Below are 24,150 nucleotides of genomic sequence, written 5' to 3'. Positions count from 1 at the left end.
TTGTTAAATTGTTTACATGACACATGAACTCCTCATATTAAATCCAAATAATAATAATAAAAAAATCTGACTTCATAATAGTCGGTGGATATATATATATATATATAAATCTTATATTATATTACTATGAAATACTGTATAACAAAGGTTTGAGATAGCGGCTACATTTTATTTCCGGATTCATTTGTGCCTCAGAAGACTACAACTCCCATGATACACCTCGCGAAGTGCAATGAGGCATGTTCCAATCCAAAGTGAAGCGCTGCAGTCCTATTAACATTTCATATTAGATTTGGCGTTCGCCATGTCGTGCAACGAAGATTCGTCGCTTCTCTTCCTCATTTCCCAACATTTGAAGATGAAAGGCTTGCAGGCTGCTGCAGACGTTCTGGAAGAACACGTTAGCAAGGTATTAAAATCTAAATGTCTAAATAAATAAAAATGCCAAACATTTTTTAATATCCGCTTTGCGAGCATGACTGCTTCTCCCCGTTTGTCTACTGCTGAAGAAGACAGCAAAAATAAACGTGAATTTTAAGTGTCAACGTGAATTTACTATGCCTTTATTTATTATTATTATTATTATTTGTTTAGAAGGAATAGAACATGATGTACGGTTGGAGGTGTGTGCGGGTCACCACCACAAGCCCCCTGGAGTCCCATTCCAGCTACTGCCAACATTGCTTATATAATCAAATCCCCAAATATTTTGTGTTACAAAATTGCACATTTGTTTGTTGTTGATATATGCTGTTATAACATGTCCCCGTTATGTAAATCGAATTTAAATTTATTCAGGTGTATGGCGAAAGCATTTCAGATAAAATATATGAAAATGCTTTTTTAAGGCACTAAAGTAATTTCCCCAAATTCTTGAATAATTCATGTAAGTTTGTTATCGATGTCATTTTTAACTTAATTGCAGTCCTGTTGCCACTTCCTGGTTCTAAAATCTGCCATGTTTAGCATCAATCCATATAAATAAAGCATTACTTTAATCTATACATTACATTTGGACATTCGGTGGGGCAGTAGATGTTCTGCCTGACTTTGCTGTGGTGAGTCTGGGTTCGATTCCCACTCGGTGGCCGTGTGATTGGAAACGTGAGTGGTTGTCTGTTTTATTGAGCACTGCAATTGGCTGGGAACCAATTCAGGGTGTCCCCCGCCCACTGCTCGTGGTTGGCCGGGATAGGCTCCAGCACCCCCTGCAACTCTTGTGAGGAAGGACAAGAATGTATAAACATCTGAGCTGAAAATTACATAGAAAATTTGATATGTCTGACCTTGTATAGAGGTATTAACATCATGCCATTGTGTTCTTATGTAGATAGAGATCCCAAACATGAGCTTGAACCTACAAGACATCTACAAAGGATGGTTGAAGTAAGAAAAGTTATCATTAAGCTAATATTGACAAAAAAATGGCTGGGGCGACAAAGGCAACAAATTAAGTTTTTGTTTTGTGTGTGAGTAGGTTGTGTTCCCTTGGCCAGCCTGCCAAATGTTTGGATGGAGTTGAACCTGATGAATGTGATGTGCAAAGCCCTGGAGGAAACAATGCGGATGAGCAAGTTATGTGTGGTATGTGACTTTTTTTTTCTTCGTTTACAGTCAATTAGACAGTTTTATTTGTAAAAGTTCTTTGTTTTTTAGCCCTGGAAGCAGAAGGCACCAACGGACACGGCGAAAATGGCTGCCACGAAACTCAATCTGAAGAACAACAGGTAAATAATGGCAGTCAAAATATGACAAGGATTCATGGATATTTTGCCCTTGTTGGCGGCAAATGAATTCCTATAACTGGTTTGAATAATGATATTGCGATCCAAAATCCCACCACAGAAACTTTTCATTTATTCTACCAATCACAGATTACAAAGTACATCCTGTTCATTCCCTGACCCAAAAGTGCAGTGTACACACAAATGCTCAAATAACTATGGCTTCATCAGGCGGAAGCGGGCCAGCCTTAAAGTAGGAAGTTCCGTTTGGTTGCACACGCATAGCTGCGCTCCAGCCGCCGTGATAATGTCGTTCATACGCAACGCTTCATTTGTCAACTCCGTTTTTATTGCCGATCATCCCCTTTGTGTCGGCGTTATCACCGTCATTTGCCCCATGGCGGCAAGCGCCAAAGTTACGGCGCCGTATTCTTCAAGCGGCTAACTCGGTGCTTCTTTGTCAGGCTTGTGCGGAGAATACTAGTGTGTATTTTCAGCAGAAAGTCAGTGATTATTACAGAGCAGTGAGCGTTAACTGGTGTTCGTCGTCGTTTTCCCACGACAGCCTGAAGTTGTCATGGATGACGCGGCCCTCAAAGGTGAAGTGCCGTCGGAGGACGACGTCAATCAGACAGAGGCCACGCCCAAAGTGGAGGAGGCAGCCAATGATTGCTCAGAAGACGAGGCGCAAGTTAGCAGTATTTGCTTGACAGACCAAGAAACGTTTCATCCCAACAAGGAAGTGGCAGAAGCTGAGGTCCCGCCTTCTGCAGGTATGTCTGATTAATTCCAGGCTTGCAATTTCAGAGTCGCACACATACGAGCAGATCAGGTCCTAAAGAGCCAAAGACTCGCGAGAGTCCGTAACTGGACGCTTTCAGTGCCACTTACGATGATAGATGTCCAATCACGTGGCTCTTTCCATTGTTTTTTTGTGAAATCTACTAGGAGGGCTGGCAGCAAATGAGCAAATATCGATTTTCTTTCCTCTGATTGCAGTAATCCCTCGAATATCGCGATTAATGTAGACCAGACATGGATAATCGAAAAATCGCGAAGTAGGGTCACTCCTATTATAACTACCTTGGCTTCCACTTACGAGTTTCAGTGTGCATTTTCACATTATTATGAACTTAAAAAACATATATATAACTTTTTTAAAAATAACTAGCAGAAAAAAATCACAAAGACGTAAATTCGCAATAAGTGAAGTCGCAATAATCGAGGGAAGACTGTACATTTCTTCTTATTACAGACCCTCTTCTAAATAAAGATGGAGGATTGCATTAAACATGAATGAAAACAATACAAAAATACATTAATAATTGATCAACCGACATCCACAGTGAAAAAGTTGAGACACTTCTGTATTCAGTAGGATTAGAAAGTTTTTTTTTTAAACATTTAGCCACTGGTGAGTATTTAAATCAGGGGTGTCCAAACTATTGCACAAAGTGCTGCAAGATATTTAATGTACAAACTGGTAAATCTGATTGTTGTAAGCAAATAATCATGAACATAGAATTTTATGGCTGTAACATATTTCCTGAAAACTGGGATTGGTCGCAACAAAAAGAAGATAAAGTTTGGAACATCCTAAAAGGTTCGCCTGTGGGATCATTTGGAGCAGGTGGGTGCCAGGATTGGGTATAAAATGAGTTTCCCTGATTTGAATAAATCATCCACAAGCAAAGAAGGGACAGGGTTCACCTCTTTGTGAAAAAAATGAATGAGAAAATACACATGAAGTTTAAGGACAATGTTACCAATCATCTATGGTCTATAATATCTAGAATCTAGAGAAATCACGCTACATGTAAGCGACAAGGGCGTATAGTATCATTGAATGCTTATGACCTTTCATTCATCTGGCGATTCTCTAACACAGTCTGACATCAATGTGTCAAGGATATCACCACTTGGCCTTAGGAATACATTACGGAAACCAATTTCACTAAAGACACTTCAGTGCTGAGTCCACAATTTCAATTTAAAACTATTTTGCAAAGCTATATCCATTTATCAACAACGCCCAGACACGCCGCCGGCTTCTCTGGTCATCCTAGATGGACTGATGCAAAGTAGAAATGTGGTTTGCGGCTTGAGTCCACGTTTCAAATTGGTGGATTTCGGAAATTCCGGATATCATGTCCTTGGGGCCAAATAAGAACCATCTGGATTTTTATTGGAAACAACATTCAAAACCCGGTGGTAGAGCCACAGATCATTTACTGGCAAAGGTAAATTACACATCTGAGGCAGGTTTGCTACTACCAATTAGTTCTCAAAAATTAGAAACCTTGTTTTCAAAATAAAACTGTCATATGTCAATAGTTGGATTCAAACCCAGGACAATTAACTTGGGCATTTTTTGCCGCATAATATAAACATTCAACCACTGCATCACAGTATAAAATTAATTTTAAATTTTTTCTTAAAAGTTAGACATTTTAAAATGGAAATGAAATTGCACTTGTGCAGTTAGGAGTTCAAGGTCCACAAACATATTTCACTCTTGAAATATCGTATTTACTGGAGTATAAGTCACACTTTTTTCATAGTTTGGCTGGGCCGACCATCAAAAACCTGATATGTTTTTTTAGGTGAAAAACTTATGTTAACAGGTGCCTGTTGTTGTCCATCTTTTGAACCGCTTCATCCTCGCTAGGGTTGCGGGGGGTGCTGGAGCCTATCCCAGCTGACTTCGGGCCAGAGGCGGGGGACACCCTGAATTGGTGGCCAGCCAATCGCAGGGGACAAGGAGACAAACAACCATACACTATCCCACCCATACCTAGGGGCAATTTAGTCCAATCAGTCTGCCGTGCATGTCTTGGGAATGTGGGAGGAAACCGGCGTACCCCTAGAAAACCCACACAGGCCCAGGGAGGACATGCAAATTCCACACAGGTGGACCGACCTAGATTTGAAGACAGGTCCCCCACTGTGAGTGTGACTTACTATGTACTGTATATATATATATATACATATATGTATGTATATGTATATATGTATATATGTATATATGTATATATGTATATATGTATATATGTATATATGTATATATGTATATATGTATATATATATATATGTATATATGTATATATGTATGTATATGTATACATGTATATATGTATATGTATGTGTGTATATATGTATATACATGTATATACATACACACGTACACACGTACACACATACACACACCACACACATACACACACACACACCACACACACACACCACACACACACACCACACACACACACCACACACACACACCATACACACACACCATACGCACACCACACACACCACACACACCACACACACCACACACACCACACACACCACACACACCACACACACACCACACACACCACACACACCACACACACACACCACACACACACCACACACACACCACACACACACCACACACACACCACACACACACCACACACACACACCACACACACACACCACACACACCACACACACACACACCACACACACACCACACACACACCACACACACACACACCACACACACACCACACACACACCACACACACACCACACACACACCACACACACACCACACACACACACACACACACACACCACACACACACACACACACACACACCACACACACACACACACACCACACACACCACACACACCACACCACACACACCACACCACACACACACACACACAATCCTCATTGTGTATTCTTCGGCTGCTGCAACCTATACTCAAGTGCGACTTATTGTCCGAGAAATATGGTAAATATCACAATTCTTAAACATTCCCATTGAGTCTTTAATATTCCTCTCCTTCACTCGGGCCTCACGCATAGGTTCTGACGTCTCGCCCGAGCCAGTCCGAGAGGAGAGCATTCAGGTAAAAAAAAAAAAAAAAACCTCTTGGATGTAAACTGAAGAATATCAAAGACTTGGTGTTTACTTGAGCGCGTATTTCAAAACACAGTTGGAGCAGGAGGACCACAGGACGGAGGCTCCAGATGTTCCCGCTGATGGTATCAAACAGGATTGACGTACGCGTGGACATTTTTCTATAATTTTCCGCTATTTCAGAGCAGGTGTGTGTCTTTTTTTCACTTAGAAAAAATGCCTGCAGAAGAGCGAGATCACCTGAACGTCGCCATCACCCTCAACATTGATGTCTGCAAAAACAACGAAGAGGCGCCTCCGAAGAAAAAGAAAAAGAAACCGAAGACCGACCCTGAGGAGGATCCAAAGGTTGAGTTGAACCATCCTGCAGAAAACAAGAAGGCCAAGAAGAGAAAGGAGAAGGATGGAATGGAGGATGAGGAAGGGAAAGAAGTGCAGGAAAGCGTTGACGAGAAGAAAACGCAAAAGAGAAGGAAGAAGGAAAAAGAAAGTGAGGGTAAAAATCAAGACCAAGAGCTACAGTCCGAGAAAGGAGCAACACAAGTACAAAAGAAGACGGTGCCGCAAGGTAGGGCAATCAAAAGATATTTGAACAACATTGAGAAAGAAAAATAATAATAATAATAATAATAATAATCGGACATAGGCCCTGTCGTCATTATCACAACACAAAGCCTACTTGTCATCACACGCAGAAACTGCGTGTGACGAAATTGATGGTGCTTCTCCATAAGCTACGTATAATCGGCAAAAGACCTAAATAAGTGTAAGTTACGGACTTGTAATTTGTCATTCCGCTGTTGAGGGTACAGGTCGCTTACCTCTCGCTTACCTCTCACTGTCTTCCACTTACCCGTTGAATAAACAAAAAAAAACCCTCTTACGATAAAATTAGTAATTTGATTCAATAATAATAATAATGATAATAATTGGACATAGGCTTTGTCGTCATCATTGACTCGACAAAAAAGCCTAATTGTCATCATACCCAGAAACTGCGTATGACGAAATTGGTAGTGCTTCTCCATAAGGTGTGTTTTCCCAGCAAAAGACCCAAATAAGTGATAATTTTGGACTCGTAATTTGGCATTCTTCCGTCATGGATACATCGCATCACCCTCCAAGCGGATCACTTACCTCTCACTGTCTTTCACTTACCTCAGTCAGCCAGTAGGAGGCAGATCACCGCCCAACGTCTATTCATATTACCTCACCCCGAAGTTATTATGCAGAAAGGATTGTGTGTCGTGTTAGCGCAAGTTTAGAGTCCTGATGGATGTGGGAAAAAAACGTCCTTAAGCCTATTTGTCCGTACTTTGTGGGACCTATAGCGTCTGCCAGAGGGCAGCAGCTGGAACAGATTGTGACCAGGGTGGTATGGGTCCCCGATGATGTTTCTTCAAGTCGTTATCTTTGACAAAAATCAACTTTATATCCCAAAAACATGACTTTATGGTGGGTGAGGGTTAAAGCTTAAAGGTTTAAAGCATCACTTATTTTTTGAAAGAGCATTGTTTTAAGAGTACAAATATTGTCTGACATGTATGAAGGACCAAATGGGGAAAAATATTACCTCCGTTAAATACCAAAATGTGTCTTTAAAAGTTGCCATTTAAATACAGTTAATTAAATTCTTGCAAGTGTCAGTAAAACAGTTTAATTATAGTTAATGAAAAACTTTATGATTGAATTATTTCACAATTTAATTCATTATTTCATGCACCCATGTTGCAGCACTTTATCAATTTATTTTATATGTTAAGCTCAAAGTCAATGGCCCGAAGTAAGTGTGCATCAGGCGGCCATGTGGAAAAGGGCTTAGCATGTCGGCCTCACAGTTTTGGATTCGAGCCCACGTCGGTCTTTACTGTGCTGAGTTTGCATGTTCTCCCCGGCCTTGCGTGGGTTTTCTATGGGTACTCCTACATCCCCAAAACATGCAGAGTAGACTGATTGAATGCTCTAAATTGCTCCTAGGTATGAGTGTGAGTGTGAATGGTTGTCCTTTGTTTCCTTGTGCCCTGCCATTGGCTGGGCACTAATTCTGGGAGATCAGAAAATAAATGAATGAATCAATGAATAGTGTGCAGCATGTAGAACACGGTGTGTAAAGCAGTTTTGTTTATTTAAAAAAAAAAACTAAAAAATATTAAGCCATTAAAATGTATAACAAGTACATGCAAATACATTTTCTATTGTTGTTGAATGGCATAGGTGAGAGAGGAGGAGGTAAATACATGCATGTAAACACAACCTAACAACTTAAAATCATGAATTCAAAAGAACATAACTTTCTTTGGGTCCATGGTGAGCAGTAAGAAAAAAAGTTTCTTCACGCACACTTTAAAATGTCACAAAACAAACTGATAACGTGGTGACGTGACGACGAATGGCACTGAAAGGCACTCAAAAAGCATCATGGAGATGCAGCTTCCTTCTAGCCAAAGAGAGGCCAGTAAGTTATTGGGAGATAGCCAAAGGGAGAGCAAATCTATCACATCAATTTCAAGATAGTATACAGGATACATCTGTGGATGTTTTATTTTTAAATTTTTGGGGATATTTTTCATTTCATGACTTGATTTTTTTTTTTTACTATCCCGTGACAAAATTTTCCTACAAGGGCGTTTGGTGTTGTTTCGTATGTAGAGATGTTCATAAGTCGAGGTATCACTGATATTTCCTATCTCAGCGGTTGTTTTCCTCTCTCCTCTCAAGATGGCGCCGTCCTGCAGGTCAGCGACTCTAGGAAAACTAGGAAACGTCGTCAAAGGAAGAATCGAGCTGAAAGACTGAAGCAGCTCGCCGTTGAGGAAGAGCAAACTCTTCCACCTGAGCCCTTCAAGGGAGATATGGATGACGCCATCTTGGAGGAAGAGGCACCAAAGAAGAAGAAGATGAAGACGCATCAAGTCACGCCCCCGGAAGAAAACCTGCCTCCCATTGACACCACCAGAAAGAAAAACAAGAAGAAGAAAAAGAAGCCGGCCCCTGACGGGGAGGCCGTTGAAGACGACGTCATTACCTTCAAAGACTTGAAGAAGAAGAGGAAGGCATCCACTCATGAAGAGCAAGTTGAAGAGGTGGTGGAAAATGGCAAAAATGGTACCCAGTCCTTGGAGAAGGTGAACAAAAGGATGGAATCTGGGAATGGTGATGAGACTCTTGTTACCAGCGATTGTACCTCCAAGAAAAAGAGTGAGTGTATTTCTCTACAATGAAAACAAAGCCTGTGCTTCATCCACATGAGTTAAAATGAAAAGCATGAGATTTGGTCATAAAAGCAAAGATCTTGTATATAACGCGCACCCAAACTTTGTTTCAGTTTTTTCGTACAAAATTGGCACGTTATACTCGAATAAATACGGTATGCTTCCATACTCTTAAAACTACCGTATTTTCACGACTATACGGCGCATCATATTTTTAGCCGCAGTGTCAGTAACGAGAGCTATTTCTGTATTTTACACACAAAGGACGCACCGTTTTTATAGACGCAGCCAGGCATGGCAAAACAAACACCAGCTTAAACATACACGCTACACCCACACGCTAAAAACACGTTTTTAAAAAGGCAACGGAAGCAAAACTGAGTTCGGTTGTACTTTATTTAGCCATTTTACAATGTACTCACGTCATCATCACCCACAAATCCATTAAATCCGAATTTTCTGTGTCCGAATTGAACAATTGTCCAAATGAGTCATCGAAAACGATGAGTTTTATACATTTGTCCAGGTGGCCACAATCAATTCGCAAATAGTAGCTAGCGTAACTATTCCAACGCTGTCTTCCATGCTTCGTATAGCTGTGTTGATGTCGATGTCCAGGCCATAATCCATTGGGTGTATTGACAAAAGAACTATATATCCCAGCAGTCACTGCGCAGTACTTTTTCCACGGGGAAAATAGTAGAGTCGGGGGCTGCTTGCCGTAGTTGTAAGAGCTGTAGAGGATGGTGTACCCTATTAACTGATTTATTTTATTTTAACGTGATAACAATTTTAGTATTGCTCTATATATAAAGCGCACTGGATTATAAGGTGCCCTGTCTATTTTGGAGAAAATGTAAGACTTATGTGCGCCTTATAGTCCTGAAAATACGGTAATAATACCCAACAAATATCCTTTCCTGTTGATGTCACATATGCAGCTCCTGCCTCTTTCACCTGATTGGCTCGTTCATATAATGGCCACGAAGTGGTAAGGCCAGGCGTGTCCAAACTACAGCCAGTGAGCCAACTCTGTCCACTTTTATTGGGCTTTAACAAATGATGAAAATATCTAATATGGTCCGCACAAGAAAATTAAATTCAACCCATATTTTGCTGCACTTCTGAGCTTTGACAGCAGATGGAGGTAGTGATTTAAACAGTGCCTATAGCTTCGTTGATCGGCCAAAACTTGCAAACATGCTGAAATCAATGTCAGAAACTATAGAATTTCAGTATTTTGTTTTACAAAAATAATTTGATATAAGAAGTAATCCAATTTGAAGCTAAATTGAGCTATTGTGATCGTAATTTTCTTGGCATAATTACAACATAAAAAGTTTGGACACCCCTGGGTTAGACGCTTGAGGTAGCAATAACAATTTGTCATAATGCATAATTTGCTCTTTTTTTTGCAGGGAAGAAGAAGGTGAAGAACAAAATGGGGGAAGATGGAAACGCATAACTCAAGGTGAAAAAAAATTATAGCGAGACCTTAAAAGTCAGTCATCCACCCAATGATGACTTTATTACTTGATTTCCTATTTCAACTTCTTACAGACAAAATCTAAATATACAGACTTGCACATATTTATTTTGCTGATTATTTACGCTGTTTGTAGATTAGATTAGATTAGATTAGATTGGATAACTTTATTCATCCCGTATTCAGGAAATTTCATTGTCATTTTACTACTACTTTTGTGTTTCAGTGCGTGAGAAGACCACCATGTTGGATCTGCTAAACAGCCAAACAGTTAGTATTTCAAGCGTCTTTATTCTTAGTTAAATTTAACGCGTCAGTTGGATATGTTTTTCATTTTTTGGTGTTAAAGAAATTAGTGTTAGCCACCAGCTTTCTTTGTATTGTAGGCTCATTGATAGCATCACGTCTTGTCACGCTACTAAAATATTAAAGGGTTCACATTATGGAAAAAAATGACCAACTTTTCCATTGAATCAACATTTTGGAATATAAATATCTATCTGGTAGCCCGGCGGATGAGTAGTTAGCGAATCGGCCTCACAGTGGGGGACCTGGGTTCAAATCCGGGTCGGTCCATCTGTGTGGATTTTGCATTCTCTCCCTGGGACTGCGTGGGTTTTCTCTGGGTATTCTCTAGTGAGGCGGTTCAGAAAATGAGATGAGAGATGGGAAGACTGTCAAGCAATCATTCACTGTCAGGCCCTCCCAGTTCAAATGGATTGGACATCTATCTCCATCAATTGGAGCAAATGAATGAAATTGTCCAGTACAACTTTTTGTCAAGTTTTATGAAGAAACATCTGTTTATTCCAAGCGTTTGTGTTGTTTTGTTTGCGTACGTTTTTTTCAAAGAGCTGACAACTAAAAAGCTTTTTCGGTGTGGACAGAATGGAGGCTGACATTTCAAAGTAAATGTGAAACATAAGTGCTACATCGATCCAAGTTTCACACCGCCGCTTTTCAACTTAATGCGTGACAAAGAACACTATCCGTAGGTCACTGACTTACTGGATGGAAAAAGAAACAAAACAAGTAAGATATATATTTTAAAAAAAGACGCATGACTCGAGTTTTTCTTTTCTGTGTTATGTAAGTATTAGTCATGTATGGAAAAAACAAGGAAGTGAAAATAAAAGGTCGGACTAAACTGATAAGTGAAGAAAATATGGTCAAAGGTCAAACATAAATGCCAAATATAAAGACCATTTGTTGAGATCATCAGAGCTCGTCACATCCAACAGGGGGCAGTCTTACATCGTCTAAGACCATATTTGTGACAGGTCTTGTCCTGTAAATTGTGGGCTTTATTACAGACAGATACAGTTTAAAAATATAGAACATTTGGACACTGAACTAAAGAACAGGAATTTTCAATGACAAAAAGTACTGCGAAGCAAATTGGTAAAAGTATTGAACACCTCCACAAGTGAAAAGGTGGACAAAATGATTGAGACAACAGTAGGGAATTAAAGTGGATTTTTCTAAGGACAACACTTGTGTAACATCACCAAGTACTGGAAAATGAAGAAAATTGGCAACAGCAAGGGAAAAGGTGTGGACAAAATGACTGCTATGGGGCTTGGGTGGCTAATACCACAACACAAAAAAACCGAGACACATTGGTATTTAGTCTCTCCCTCATTTTCTGAACTGCCTTATCCTCACTAGGGTCGCGGGGGGTGCTGGAGCCTATCTCAGCTGACTTCGGGCCAAAGGCGGGGGACACCCTGAATTGGTGGCCAGCCAATCGCAGGGCACAGCGGGACAAACAACCATACACACTCACAGTCATACCCAGAGGCAATTTAGAGTGTCCGATAAGCCTACCATTCATGTCTTTGGAATGTGGGAGGAAACTGGAGTACCCGGAGAAAACCCACGCAGAGAAGAACATGCAAGCTCCACATAGGTGAACCCACCAGGCCGCACTTGGTATTTAGTGTGGAAATAAAAAGTACACATCCAGCAGACTTGTATTCCCCACAATAGAACTTTGTACATGATAACAATTGTATCATAATAGTCACTCTAAGCTATGTTCTTTATTAAAATTTATTAATGACATAATATCTATGTATCACAGAATAGGAATTTGTGTGTGTGTGTGTGTGAGAAATGGAAAAAAAGTTCCTTTGTGGTTAATTTAGATTTTTTTTTATATTCTTTCCATTTTCCCTGTGATTTCCAATCGCTTTCACCTGTTGTTGCCCTTGTGTCTTTCCCTATTCGTTGCTTCTCTTTTCACCCAGCTGTTCCTCATTGTCTCGTCAACCCGGCTGTCTATTCCAACGCTTTGTCAGTGTCTGGCCATTACCGGATCATCTGCAATTGCCATGCTCATGTCCCGGCTTCATTGTGACCCTCGTGTTTTCCCTCTGTAAGTTTGTTTTTACTACTTTTCTTTACTGTTCCCCGAGTTTTGTGTCCAGGTTATTTTTAGTTTTTGTTAATGAATGCAAACCCAGTCCCTGCATTTTGGTCCAACTCCACTCACCACTCGCTAAGCTAACAATGAAACCTCCAATATTGCAGTCCTCCCAATGTCTAGTACTCGCTTGTTTTTGTCCCCACCATGTCTTCAGTACACCAAAAAAATCTGGGCTGATCTGTTGTTCTCTGGTTCAAATGACTGTTGACATAGTCAACAGTTAACTTCAGTGCAGAGGTCAGATGTCACCCACAATTCACTTTTGCATTGCCAACTGTTTAGACCACAGGTGTCAAAGTGGCGGCCCGGGGCCAAATCTGGCCCGCCGCATCATTTTGTGCGGCCCGAGAAAGTAAATCATGAGTGCCGACTTTCTATTTTAGGATCACATTAAAATGAAGAGTATAGATGTATATTAGATTTCCTGATTTTTCCCCCTTTTAAATCAATAGTTGTAATTTTTTAACCCATTTTTTTGTTTTTAGTTCAAAAATCATTTTGTAAAATCTAAAAATATATAAAAATATTTTCTGTTTTCCACTTTAATATGGAACATAATGATTAAAAGAGATTTTCCCTTACTAAGAAAAAAAGCTCAAATAAACACTTTATTAGATCTGTAAAAAACGGAATATTCAGGGATTTCGATCCAGTTCTTTCAATCCATTTATAAGAAAAATATCTAAATATTATATCTAAAATGGTCCGGCCCACATGAAACCGAGTTGACGTTAACGTGGCCCGCGAACCAGTTTTAAAATGACTAAAACTAATTTGTTTCAAATGATTACAAAAATAAGCTAAGAAAATACATGGATGATTATGAAGTATTTGTCAAAACGATATTCACGTAATAAATTGGGAACCTGAAGGTATTACAATATGAATGTAGAGCCACGGAAATGTCGTATCCAATCTTACACTCGCACATTTGCGTCATAGTCAGCAAAGGTGTAATTTGAGCCAAAATGTTGACAACAGAGGGAAGAGAAAATTATTTGGTATTGTTATGTGTATTTATTGAATTAATTATTTGTAGTGTGGGACTGAAATATTGGGATACTTGAAGGAAGTAGGAAAAGTAAGACAAATTCAAGTGTTTTGAGTATGCACAAAATGAAAATGTATTTTACGTGAGTGAAGAAAACTGACAAATGTATTGTCACTATATATACTTATCACAAAATAATCACATAGAAAAATGAATTATTCATTGCCGTTTTACCCGCTAAATTCTCTCTCGTACTTTACAAAGTCTAGACGAGTAGCTGACATTTTTCAGGGTTTCCGCCCCCCCATGACCTCAGACCTTGTGACTTTATTTTCTGCGGGGCTTTATCAAAAGTAGGCTGTATGCCACTAAGCCCAGTGATCTGTCACAGCTTGAAAAAAAGAATCCTCACTGCTCACAGCGAAATTGGGCAGGAGATGCGGCAAAATGTCAGGTAAGCCTGGTGACTGAAGATTGTCAAAAAATGGAGGCTGTCATGTGGAGGTGTAGAGCTGGGGGAATTTAGATAGTCAAACTTCAATGACTACTTTGTTGATGCAAAAAAAATAGGAGTAGAATCCATTTCTTGCAATTTTTTTTTAAACTTTTGAGATCCCTTATAGCTTCACAAAAATGACATTTGTCCCATTTACTTTAGTAGTTCTTTTGTGTGATGTGGAATTCTGTGAGTATTTTTTTAAATGACACATTCTTACTTGTTAGATTTTTATTGCAATACTTTTACTGGTATAAAATCTCATTATTGTGGTATATTTTCACCATTGGTAGTAGGATGTCTACAGCAAGTCAAAAGTATTGATTCATTTTCTGAACTGCTTATCCTCACGAGGGTCGCGGGGGGGTGCTCGAGCCTATCCCAGTCAACTGTGGGCACCCTAGTGGGTAACACGCTCCCACTCACAGCTACGGGCAATGTAGAAGGTTACAGCAGCCTACCCTGCATGTTTTTGGGGTGTGAGAGGAAACCGGGGTACCCAGAGAAAATCCACGCAACCAAGAACATGCAAACTCCACACAGGAATCGAACCGTCAATCTCCGAACTGTGTAATTGTGTAAGTAGAAATACCACTGTAGTAGAAATACCACTGTAGAGTTGTGCCCCTACTTACGAAATTAGCCGGTTCTAGAACTTTGTTCATAACTTGAACATTTCGTAAGTAGAGGTTTACTTTATATGTAAATTCTTTAATTCGTTCCACGGTCCTCACACAACTACTAACTAAATCCTTTAAAATTGGTCAAAGTGTCCCAATTTTGTACGAGAGATTTGAGGAAACACACAAAAATTAGAAAATTATAACAAAATGATGTATTAATTTCCTAAAATAAATATAGCCTATGAAAATGTGCCCTGCCCTGCTGAAATAGTTCCCCCCACGGCCGTTATAATAAGAGATGTGATACCAGTGTTTGTCCGCCAGATGGCGCAAAGAGCCCATTCTACCATGGCTGAAAGCCGTCCACTTTGTAGTACGTTTTAGACTTTTAGGTTTGCCCTATGCGTGTGTGTGTCTGTGAAAATATGTGCCGCGTTGGATTTATACCGTTTTTAATCGCTTAAATTGGGGAATTGCAATCATTAATAAGGGGAGCATTTAGCCGAGGTGGACAGGTAGGTAGGAGAGAATCTTGAAACATTGATAGTGGTTGTTATAAGACCGCCAATTGAATTGGTTGCTTTTATTGTTATTAAATGAGATGGAATGAGAGCAATGAAATGAGAGCCCAGTAGAGGGTAGCGATGTTCTAAAGTGAGAATCAATTTGTGACAATATTTTCAAAATAAAATAACGGATAAGGAAATGCATTGACTTTTTGGAGGATTTCGTAACTTGGATCTTTTTCGTATCTCGAATCACTCATTTGTACATAAAACATTTCATAACCTGAAAATTTTGTACCTAGAGGCATTCGTACCTAGAGGCATTCGTACCTAGAGGCATTTGAACCTAGAGGCTTTTGTACGTAGAGGCATTCGTACGTAGAGGTATAACTTACGATTTTCTTCTCGTAATATTAAGACTTTACTATCGCCTCTGTTTCTTTTCTTTCTTTGTTTAGTCTTAACACTTCGCCGTAAGACCTCTATTGAATTATGCATGTTAGTTTTTAATTTATTTTTCTTCTTGTCCATGTTGTATTTGGTTGGGGTGCAGTTTGACTCCCATCCCGATGTTTTCAAGAGATAATTGCTAAAACGCACATAGAAGATTTGCATTCTCTGGCCGGGACAGATGGACCATGCCAGGAATATTTATGAGCCGCAAATGTGTTTTATAGGCTTTTATCAGCTCAGGGCAGACATTTCACTTACAGTTCAGCCCGCACTCCAGTCAATACGGCCGCCGTTGGTATTTTTTTTATTTTACGGATGAGTCTGTCCCGCCTTTGTTGGCAGCTAATCAGCCTCGTGCCGCTCAGCGTTCTCCAATCAATTTGGCAACGACTGCGGCACAACGATGGGAAAAAAAAATACGGCCAGAGAGCCAATATTTTGTAGCTCAGCACACGCGCAGGCTTCAAGGTTATAGCAAACGACTACGAATTGCGAGCTGCCAATCGTGTATTCCTGGTTGTGCTGAGGTATAACTGTGCCAAAAGTGGTTTTCTTTGCAGTTCGGGGATTTTAGAAGGTTTGAACCCCCTAAGAGAAGAAAAAAAATCTGGATGCCTGGCGACCTTTGTCAGGGAATTCCGGCAAGAAATTCTAACCACTTTCAACTCTGAGCAAAAGTGATAAGGGATGAAAAGGCCAGTGCAATATGAGACACACTGCCGCCTAAGCATACAAATTCAAAGCACTTATTTCTAACATCTTGGACCCTTTCTCTTCTCATCATATTGCCTAATTAAGCCATTATTGTGAAATTCCCTTTCAGACCTGTTTGACCTCAAAATATTAATCACCTGTTCTGCTTCAAAATTCAAATTTATCCTGTTGGTTTGATAATGTCTTTGTTCATTTTTAAAAATCAATTATACATTAATTTTTTAATGTTTTAATTTTTATCTAATTCATTTTTTTTCCATTTTTTATATTTAGTAATGTTTCATTTTTTCATTGAATTATTTTTTCCTTTTGTTAAGTCTTTAGATATCAGTCAAAAGCCTTTATTGTCATCATACACAGCTGCGTATAACGAAATTTGGTGGTGCTACTCCACAAAGTGCGTTTTCCCAGTGTAAAAAATAAAAAAAAATATAAAAAAAACATAAATAGTAATATAAAAAGTATAACAAGTCACATCCCAGCTAGGTGAATTCTAAAATATTGCACAGTCTAAGATATTGCACATTGTTATTGCACTATATCTTAAATACAAACCAACAGACATGCAGAACCAGTTACATAATATGCATATGAAAAAGAATACAAAAAGTAAGAATAAGTAGGGTGAAACAAGTGGTAAAGACGAAGTCAATGACTTTGCGTGTCCTTAAACCTATTGAATGGCCAGGATTCAGGCTTTGAAATGCTGCAAAAATGGCCCCCAATGTTTTATCTCGCGAGGCGCAGCCGCTCCGTGATGAGTCCGAGCAAAATGACGCCAGCGTGTTCTTCAAGAAGCTTCTTGGCTTGCCACCTGCCACGCTCCGTCTAAATGATATCGGGTGGAGGCATGGGGATGTACAAATGGAGCGCCACTGAGTGTAAAATGGGATTTGGTAGGATTAAGCTCACAGGGAAGGATGGGAGAGAAAAAATAAGGTGGACTTTAAGCCTCAGAGACCCGAAAATGACGCCGACTTTACTCTGACACGGCCTTGAACGTATTAATGCTTTGTTTAGCCTCGGCAGAGGTCAGAGCTCCTTCTGAGGAAAGGGGAGGCTGAGCCCCCTGGGGGGCAAAGGATCATCATTAATGGAGTAGATTGGTTTTCTCTGGATATCTGGTTTCCTTCCACTTCCCAAAAATGTGCATGTTGGTTGAACACTTTATTTTGCCCTCAGATGTGAGGGTGAATACCTGTTTGTTTCCTTGTGCTCTGTGATTGGCTGGATGCCTCCCGCTTGCTGCCCGTAGTTGCCTAGATTAGTTGGCTGCGACCCTTGTGAGGATAAGTGCTATTGGAAATGAATGAAATAAAAGCTTTACTACCGTGTTTCCCAACCATTTATGAGTATTTCAATATCGAATTTAATAACAATTTTAACAAAAAGTGCTGGTACTTCGACATGCTTCATTTACTCTACAAAGCCATCAAGAGTGAATGTTGAACTGCTTATTTTCTACCCTAGCACATCACAAAGATGTTGATTGCCAGCGAATGATGATGCTGCTAGTCATCCAACCCTTAAAACTTGTTGGCTGCTCCTACTGCCGCAACTCTTGCAATAAACAACCTTAACAATACCTGAACTATGACCAGGAAACGTGAGTTAAGCAACAAACTTGCTCACAGTTAAGGAAATAGCGACCACCATGAAAAACCGGTACCTCTACATACAAAATATTGAGGTCATGAACAGCTTTGATGCGAAACCTTCTGTTCCAAGATACAAAAAAATGATCCAAGATACAATACACAATCCAAGTTACGAAACGTCAAACAAAATCAAACTTCCCCGAAACTTAAATACACTTTCTCATTGCCATATTAAGGATTAGCATCAATTACTCCAACAATATTTTTTACTACTTTCTGCTTCAAAAACACCGCCCAACTTTGGAGCCACATTGAATCGTGTTCCAAAAAGAAGCAAAACTGTACTAAAAGACAATTTAACACTTCATGACACACACTCACACTCGGCCCCACAAGGGCTGATGCAGTTTCAGGTGGAGCAGTTCTACTAATGAATCCATTTGTCATTCTTAGAAAGCAGGGTGAAAAACAGAATCATCTGAGTAACAAGCAGAAGGACTCAAATGGAAAAAAAACAAGACCTGGTTGTTCAAATGGATTGGATTGATTGTGGCAATGGCGCTGAAACGTGACCATTAACCGACAGCCCTTCCATTTAAAATGGAATGGATTTCTATTGCTCTCAATAACAGTTAGTGAGTTAACTTAAAAGGTTGTTCGGATCAAAAATGTACCTGCCTTAATCTCTGTAATGATAATAGCAAATCTGTTGTAGTTTTGACACAATTTGACATCAAAAGTGTGCCTCCCTCACTGCGCTACAATAATTTCAAGACCATATTGCAACGTCACACGAGGGGTTTGCATTTTTGCGAAACTGCACTTCATTTCTATTCTAATCCACGCCAATTGCCTTTTTCCCCAGGAGTGATTTTCTAAAATAGTGTAACATCTGGCTGTTAAGTAAATTTGGGTTCAAGCAAGAAACAAGATCGTAGGCGAAAAAAACATGTTGTACCCTGCCATTTATTTTGACTGCTGTTGCTAGCACCCGTAAGACCATCTTTTACCCAGCGGCCGCCACCGTCAAATTTAATTCCTCTATACGGTGAACATTTGGTACATTTGGTCATCTATGGGACACTAGCTACGTTGGCGAATGCTTAAAACTTGCCAGCTGCTTCTACAACTCCACAACTTCTGCAACAACGACCTGAACAAAACGACTCAACTGTCACCAGGATATGTGAGGTAAGCAACAAATTATAATCCGATATAAACATAATGGAACTATGGCTCTGTAGTAGTTTACAGTGACTCGAATAACCGTGTAATCGTGCGTTCTGCATGATGTGGAGGTGACTTGTTCCTCCTTCACATTCATCTCATCTCATTTTCTGAACCGCTTTATCCTCACTAGGGTCGAGGGGGTGCTGGAGACTATCCCATCTGACTTCGGGGCAAACTCCACACAGGTGAACCGACCTGGATTTGAACCCAGGTCCCCCAATTACTGTCATTATGTACTTCACAGTGGCCCAGTGGGGTAGTGGTTAGCTCGTTTGCCTCACAATTTTGGGGTTGAGCATTTGATCCAAGCTGGGTCCCTACTGTGTGGAGTTTTCCTTTTCTCCAAGTACTTCAGTTTCCTCTCACACCCCAAATACATGGAGGATAAACTGGATGAACACTAAATTACTCCTGAGTGTGAGCATGAATGTGTCTCATGGTGGCCTGCAATTGGCTGGCCACCAATTCAGGGCATCCCCTGTGGGTACCCATAGTTGGCTGGGATAGGCTCTAGCACCCCCCACGATCACCAAGTGAGCATAAGAGGTACGGAGAGCGAAAGAATGTGCTTCACATGAAAGACATATTGACAAAATGTATTTTGATTCTTTTAATCACGGATAAAAACCCTATTATTTGCTACATCGGATTACCAATATTCCACAATCTTGAAGATGCCTTCAGTCCAAATCTGATTTTTCCACATCACAATAACTGCCTTTTTTCCACGATGGACTAAATTCAGTGTTACCAATATGTTTTTATTCAGATGTATAACAATGTGTGGAGTTTGCATGTTCTCCCTGGGCCTGTGTGGGTTTTCTCTGGGTACTCTGATTGGTTAAAGCAACCGTTATATCCATGCTTATTTTATGCTACAGGACCTGCAAAACTGATTGCGAAGGACTCCAGGTAATGCCCAACCTAAAAGTATTTGCAGCCCCAGCCCCCTGACTAATGCACTCTATGATGAAAACGATCTCTTTTTTTGTGTCTATGTGTAATGGGCGTGGCCGAGGCGTGGCTGTGGTCAGAGTTCAAAAGACCCGCCCCCACGCCGCCATTTTTCAAAATGGCGGATGGGCCGGAGGCTGGGCGCGTTGGACTGCTGAGCTGCTCAGAATTGACGATTTCCCGAAGAAAGACCCGACAAACTTCTTCCAGGACAATGCAGCGCGTTCGGTACTTTGTCTTTTAGGGATTTCGTAGCCCCAGTTCTCATTTCAAGAGTGCTTTTTGACGGGAACGTGCTTCATTGGCGTGATGTAGCCCCGACGTGGATGCAAACACAAATGTTTGCTAGCAAGTTGGCTACATTGCGTCACCTATTGCTCTTAATGTTTAAAAAGAAACCCTTCCATTGTGTGTTTCAGTCCCTCAACGAGGACAGACTGCTGGGAAACATCAAGAATGTGGCCATAACGGCCAAAAAGGAGCAGTTTGTCGGCAAAGTGAGTCTTTAATAGCTTCTAATTCCTCTACCCGTGTAATTGGATTGGATAACTTTATTATTCCCGTATTCGGGAAATTTTGTTGTCACAGTAATGTTTAGATATCAGCGACCAGTGTTCACGGCTTTCCTAAATTAGCATTTTTAGCATCACGATACACTCCAATTTTGAATGAAGATACTTTAACTGGGTTGGCGTTGATTTTTTTAATAGCAAGATCCTGTGTGGGTAACTCACACTCACACTAGTGCCATCAAGTGGAGGTGTAAGGAATAAACAGTACACTTCTAGAATACGTATATACCTTTGCCCTTCCCTTTCCTAAAGGAAGACTTCAGGGCTTGGACCTTTTGATTTTTAATTGTGGTTTTGACAAAACCTAAGCGAGACATTCATTCAACCGTAGCGCAGGGGTCATTTTTGACTCGTTTAAACAACCATTTTTCCTCCGTCTAAGAGCTTTGTAAGACGTATTTTATTTTTTTGATTGAATGGGAGTCATTTGTGCATCAAAATGGTTAAATAAGCAATGACATAATCATGCTGTGGTGTTTTGCAGAGGTTTAAAGCCACGGAGATGGTGCAAGCTGTCCAAATCTACAAGACCAAAGAAGTCGTGTATGACGTAAGACCTGTTTTTCGGGTTATTTGATTTATTATTTTCATGTCATGTGTACTAAAAATACTCTATTTAGCTTCTCTTCAAGGTACACCCAATCAATGTGACTTTGGAGCGTGGCACAGGCTTTGACACCAACATCTTGAGGGCCCCTATCCAGTATGTTTTCCATATCTCCCACCACATCTGAAAAGAGAGATGGGTCCTTCTGATGTTGGTAAAACCTAACTTAGTTTTTTGGTCAAATCTTTTGACCTAACTGGCTCCCAGTCTATTTTTTTTTAATGTTGGACTTAGTCTATTGTGCTTTGACCCTCTTTTTTTTCTCCCCAGAATTCCATCCAGTGCCAAGAAGAGATTCATCTTTAAATGCTGGAAGACCTATATGAACTTCTTAATTACCCCATTTTGTGGGAAAATAAAACCTTTGAAATATACCCATGTATTTTTCTTCATAGAACTAGCAAAGGAATGCAAGCAACATGACATTTTAGAATTTTTATTCAAAGAAATATACTTGCACACTTAGAATCGCGTAGCTGGTGTTCCCCAACTGTAGACAAAAGCAACATTTAGAATAAACACCAAAAAAAAAAAGACCATTGAGGGTCTTGGGTTTTTTTTCTCCAAGTGTTTTAACAAAGACAAATGACACTCAAATCTCTTTTATTGAAATTTCTGATTGAAAAGAAAAAAGAAATCCTCCTCACCTTAGGGATTGGGACATCACCTATAAAATAAGAGGGGGTTAGTAAATTGCAACTTTAGTCAATAAAATAATGTGAGATTGGAATGTTTTGACTTGGATACATTACAATATAACCCGGAAATAAGCTGCTTCCGGTAGCCAGCGCTATCGCATTTCGATGCGTCTGACAAAATAGTGCGTGCTTTGTGTGTCTAAAATACAGAAATAGCACTCGTTACTGACACTGCGGCGTAAGAAACGATGCGCCAAATAGGTGTGAAAATACGGTATTAACCTCAGAGACGATGCATCATCTTCAAGTGGGCAACCTGGGAAGATCACCTGGTCCTCCAGGGTCTGGACATCACCATGGACCTGGTGCATGCAAAAAAATAGAGCAAAAGTTATATACAGAGACTGGAGATTCAACAGATAGGTTTAGGTGGGTTTTTTTGGGGGGGGGGGGGGGGGGGGGGGTTATTTAGTATTACCTTGATACTTTGGCCCAGTCTCCTCTCCCCTCAAGGGTGTGCATGGTTCTGGATACACGGGAACAGCTTCATCTTGATTTAACCAAGCTATTTGGGAAGTGCAAACAATTATTACAGGCAAGAGAAATCTTAAAGTAAATGATCAAGATTAAGAATGAAAATAAGTTAGTGAGTGCTCGGTGCTAATTTCCCCTTTCCAGACAAAGCGATTCAATATACAGACTGATGTTTAAAAACTAGGAGAAAGTCGGCTTAACCATTTTGGTATCAATGATTTTTGTTTAAAACAGAATTACAAATTGGAAAAGGGCGTTTAGTAATCGCAGTGAAAACCATCATTACATTCAACACACCTTCACCTGGCAAACTGACCGTTGATATCTCGGCTTTGTTTGATAAAATGAAGTCTTCCCCCACGACTCAATAATGGAGAGAATACGGCCAAAATACTTTTGAAGTCAAATGTCGTGAGGCTAATGCTAAGCTAGCTAGCGACATGCCAAGGAGCCCATACTTCAAATGTCGACGGTGTGTTCGACCTGGCAATAAACTAACAGATTTGTTGGCGTTTTGGCTCAATTGATTCCTAAAAAAATCTCCCGGTAGGGTGTTAAAAATGCACATAGGCCAGTAAATTGCTCTAGTCTAGGGCTTACCTCGTTTGGGTGCTAGTCGTTCGACCGACGGCATGGAAATGGCTGCGCTAAAGGGCGAGATGCTGCGCAGGTGCATAATTTAAGCACATTCGTCACCAATGGGCGTAACCACGCCCATAGGAGGTGATTTGTCCTCCCGACTCAATGACCATGTTTGGAAGATGACGTACTATAGTCGCCATTTTTGTAGTCTTGATGCTGTAAAAGAGTGTGTTCGTTTTTTTTTTTATATAAAAAGCCTTACTTTGCATGGTCATTTTAAAAAAATAAAAAGCCTTACTATACATGGTCATTTTTTAAAGAAAAAAGCCTTACTTTACATGGTCATTTTTTACAAATTAAAAAGCCTTACTATATACTATGTCGTATTTTAAGAAAAAAAGCCTTACTATACTATGTCGTTTTTTTTTAAAGAAAAAAGCCTTACTATTTACACTATGTCGTTTTTTAGGAAAAAAAACCTTACTATACTATGTCGTTTTTTAAGAAAAAAAGCCTTACTATACTATGTCGTTTTTAAGGAAAAAAATGCCTTACTATACTATGTCGTTTTTTAAAGAAAAAAAGCCTTACTATACTATGTCGTTTTTTCAAGAAAAAAAGCCTTACTATATACCAGGGGTGTCAAACTCATTTCGCATCGTGGGCCACATACGCCCTAGGGAGATGTCAAGTGGGCCGGACCATTAAAATTATACCATGCTCTGCTATAAATAACCAAAATATCATGTCTTTCCTTTGTTTTGGTGTAAAGAAGCACAAGAACACTAGGAAAATATTGAAATTGAATGAACTATCCTTTTACAAAACATTTCATGAAACACCTCATATTTCCTTAGACAAATGTGCAATTGACTTTTATCA

At 39.9% G+C, this 24,150-nt stretch overlaps 1 protein-coding gene and 1 long non-coding RNA gene across 3 annotated transcripts; one reads left to right on the top strand and one right to left on the bottom strand.

The window, feature by feature from the left end:
• The first annotated feature begins 209 nt into the window (after positions 1-209).
• On the top strand, positions 210-12,409 carry LOC144086210 (uncharacterized). Of its 2 annotated transcripts, XM_077616061.1 has the most exons (11): positions 210-409; positions 1,331-1,386; positions 1,478-1,584; positions 1,657-1,727; positions 2,290-2,497; positions 5,590-5,633; positions 5,721-5,769; positions 5,856-6,212; positions 8,363-8,842; positions 10,275-10,327; positions 10,569-12,409. In XM_077616061.1, exons 1-10 carry the CDS (start codon positions 305-307, stop codon positions 10,319-10,321), a joined length of 1,524 nt encoding a protein of 507 aa, XP_077472187.1. In that variant the 5' UTR covers positions 210-304; the 3' UTR covers positions 10,322-10,327; positions 10,569-12,409. The 2 variants fall into 2 exon arrangements, with proteins under 2 accessions (XP_077472187.1, XP_077472188.1); XM_077616062.1 differs by lacking the exons at positions 5,590-5,633; positions 5,721-5,769 and having other exon boundaries at positions 212-409.
• Positions 12,410-22,438: 10,029 nt separating this feature from the next.
• On the bottom strand, positions 22,439-23,591 carry LOC144086161 (uncharacterized). Its single transcript, XR_013304363.1, has 3 exons — positions 23,287-23,591; positions 22,631-22,717; positions 22,439-22,514 (listed from the first exon to the last, which is right to left on the bottom strand). It is a non-coding gene; the product is annotated as an uncharacterized LOC144086161 (long non-coding RNA).
• Between the last annotated feature and the right edge of the window lie 559 nt (positions 23,592-24,150).

The sequence above is a fragment of the Stigmatopora argus genome, chromosome 12 (genome assembly GCF_051989625.1).
Source record: "Stigmatopora argus isolate UIUO_Sarg chromosome 12, RoL_Sarg_1.0, whole genome shotgun sequence".
NCBI lineage: Eukaryota > Metazoa > Chordata > Actinopteri > Syngnathiformes > Syngnathidae > Stigmatopora > Stigmatopora argus.
Note: the sequence above shows the minus strand (reverse complement) of the source record. Positions and strands in the feature narration are given on the sequence as shown.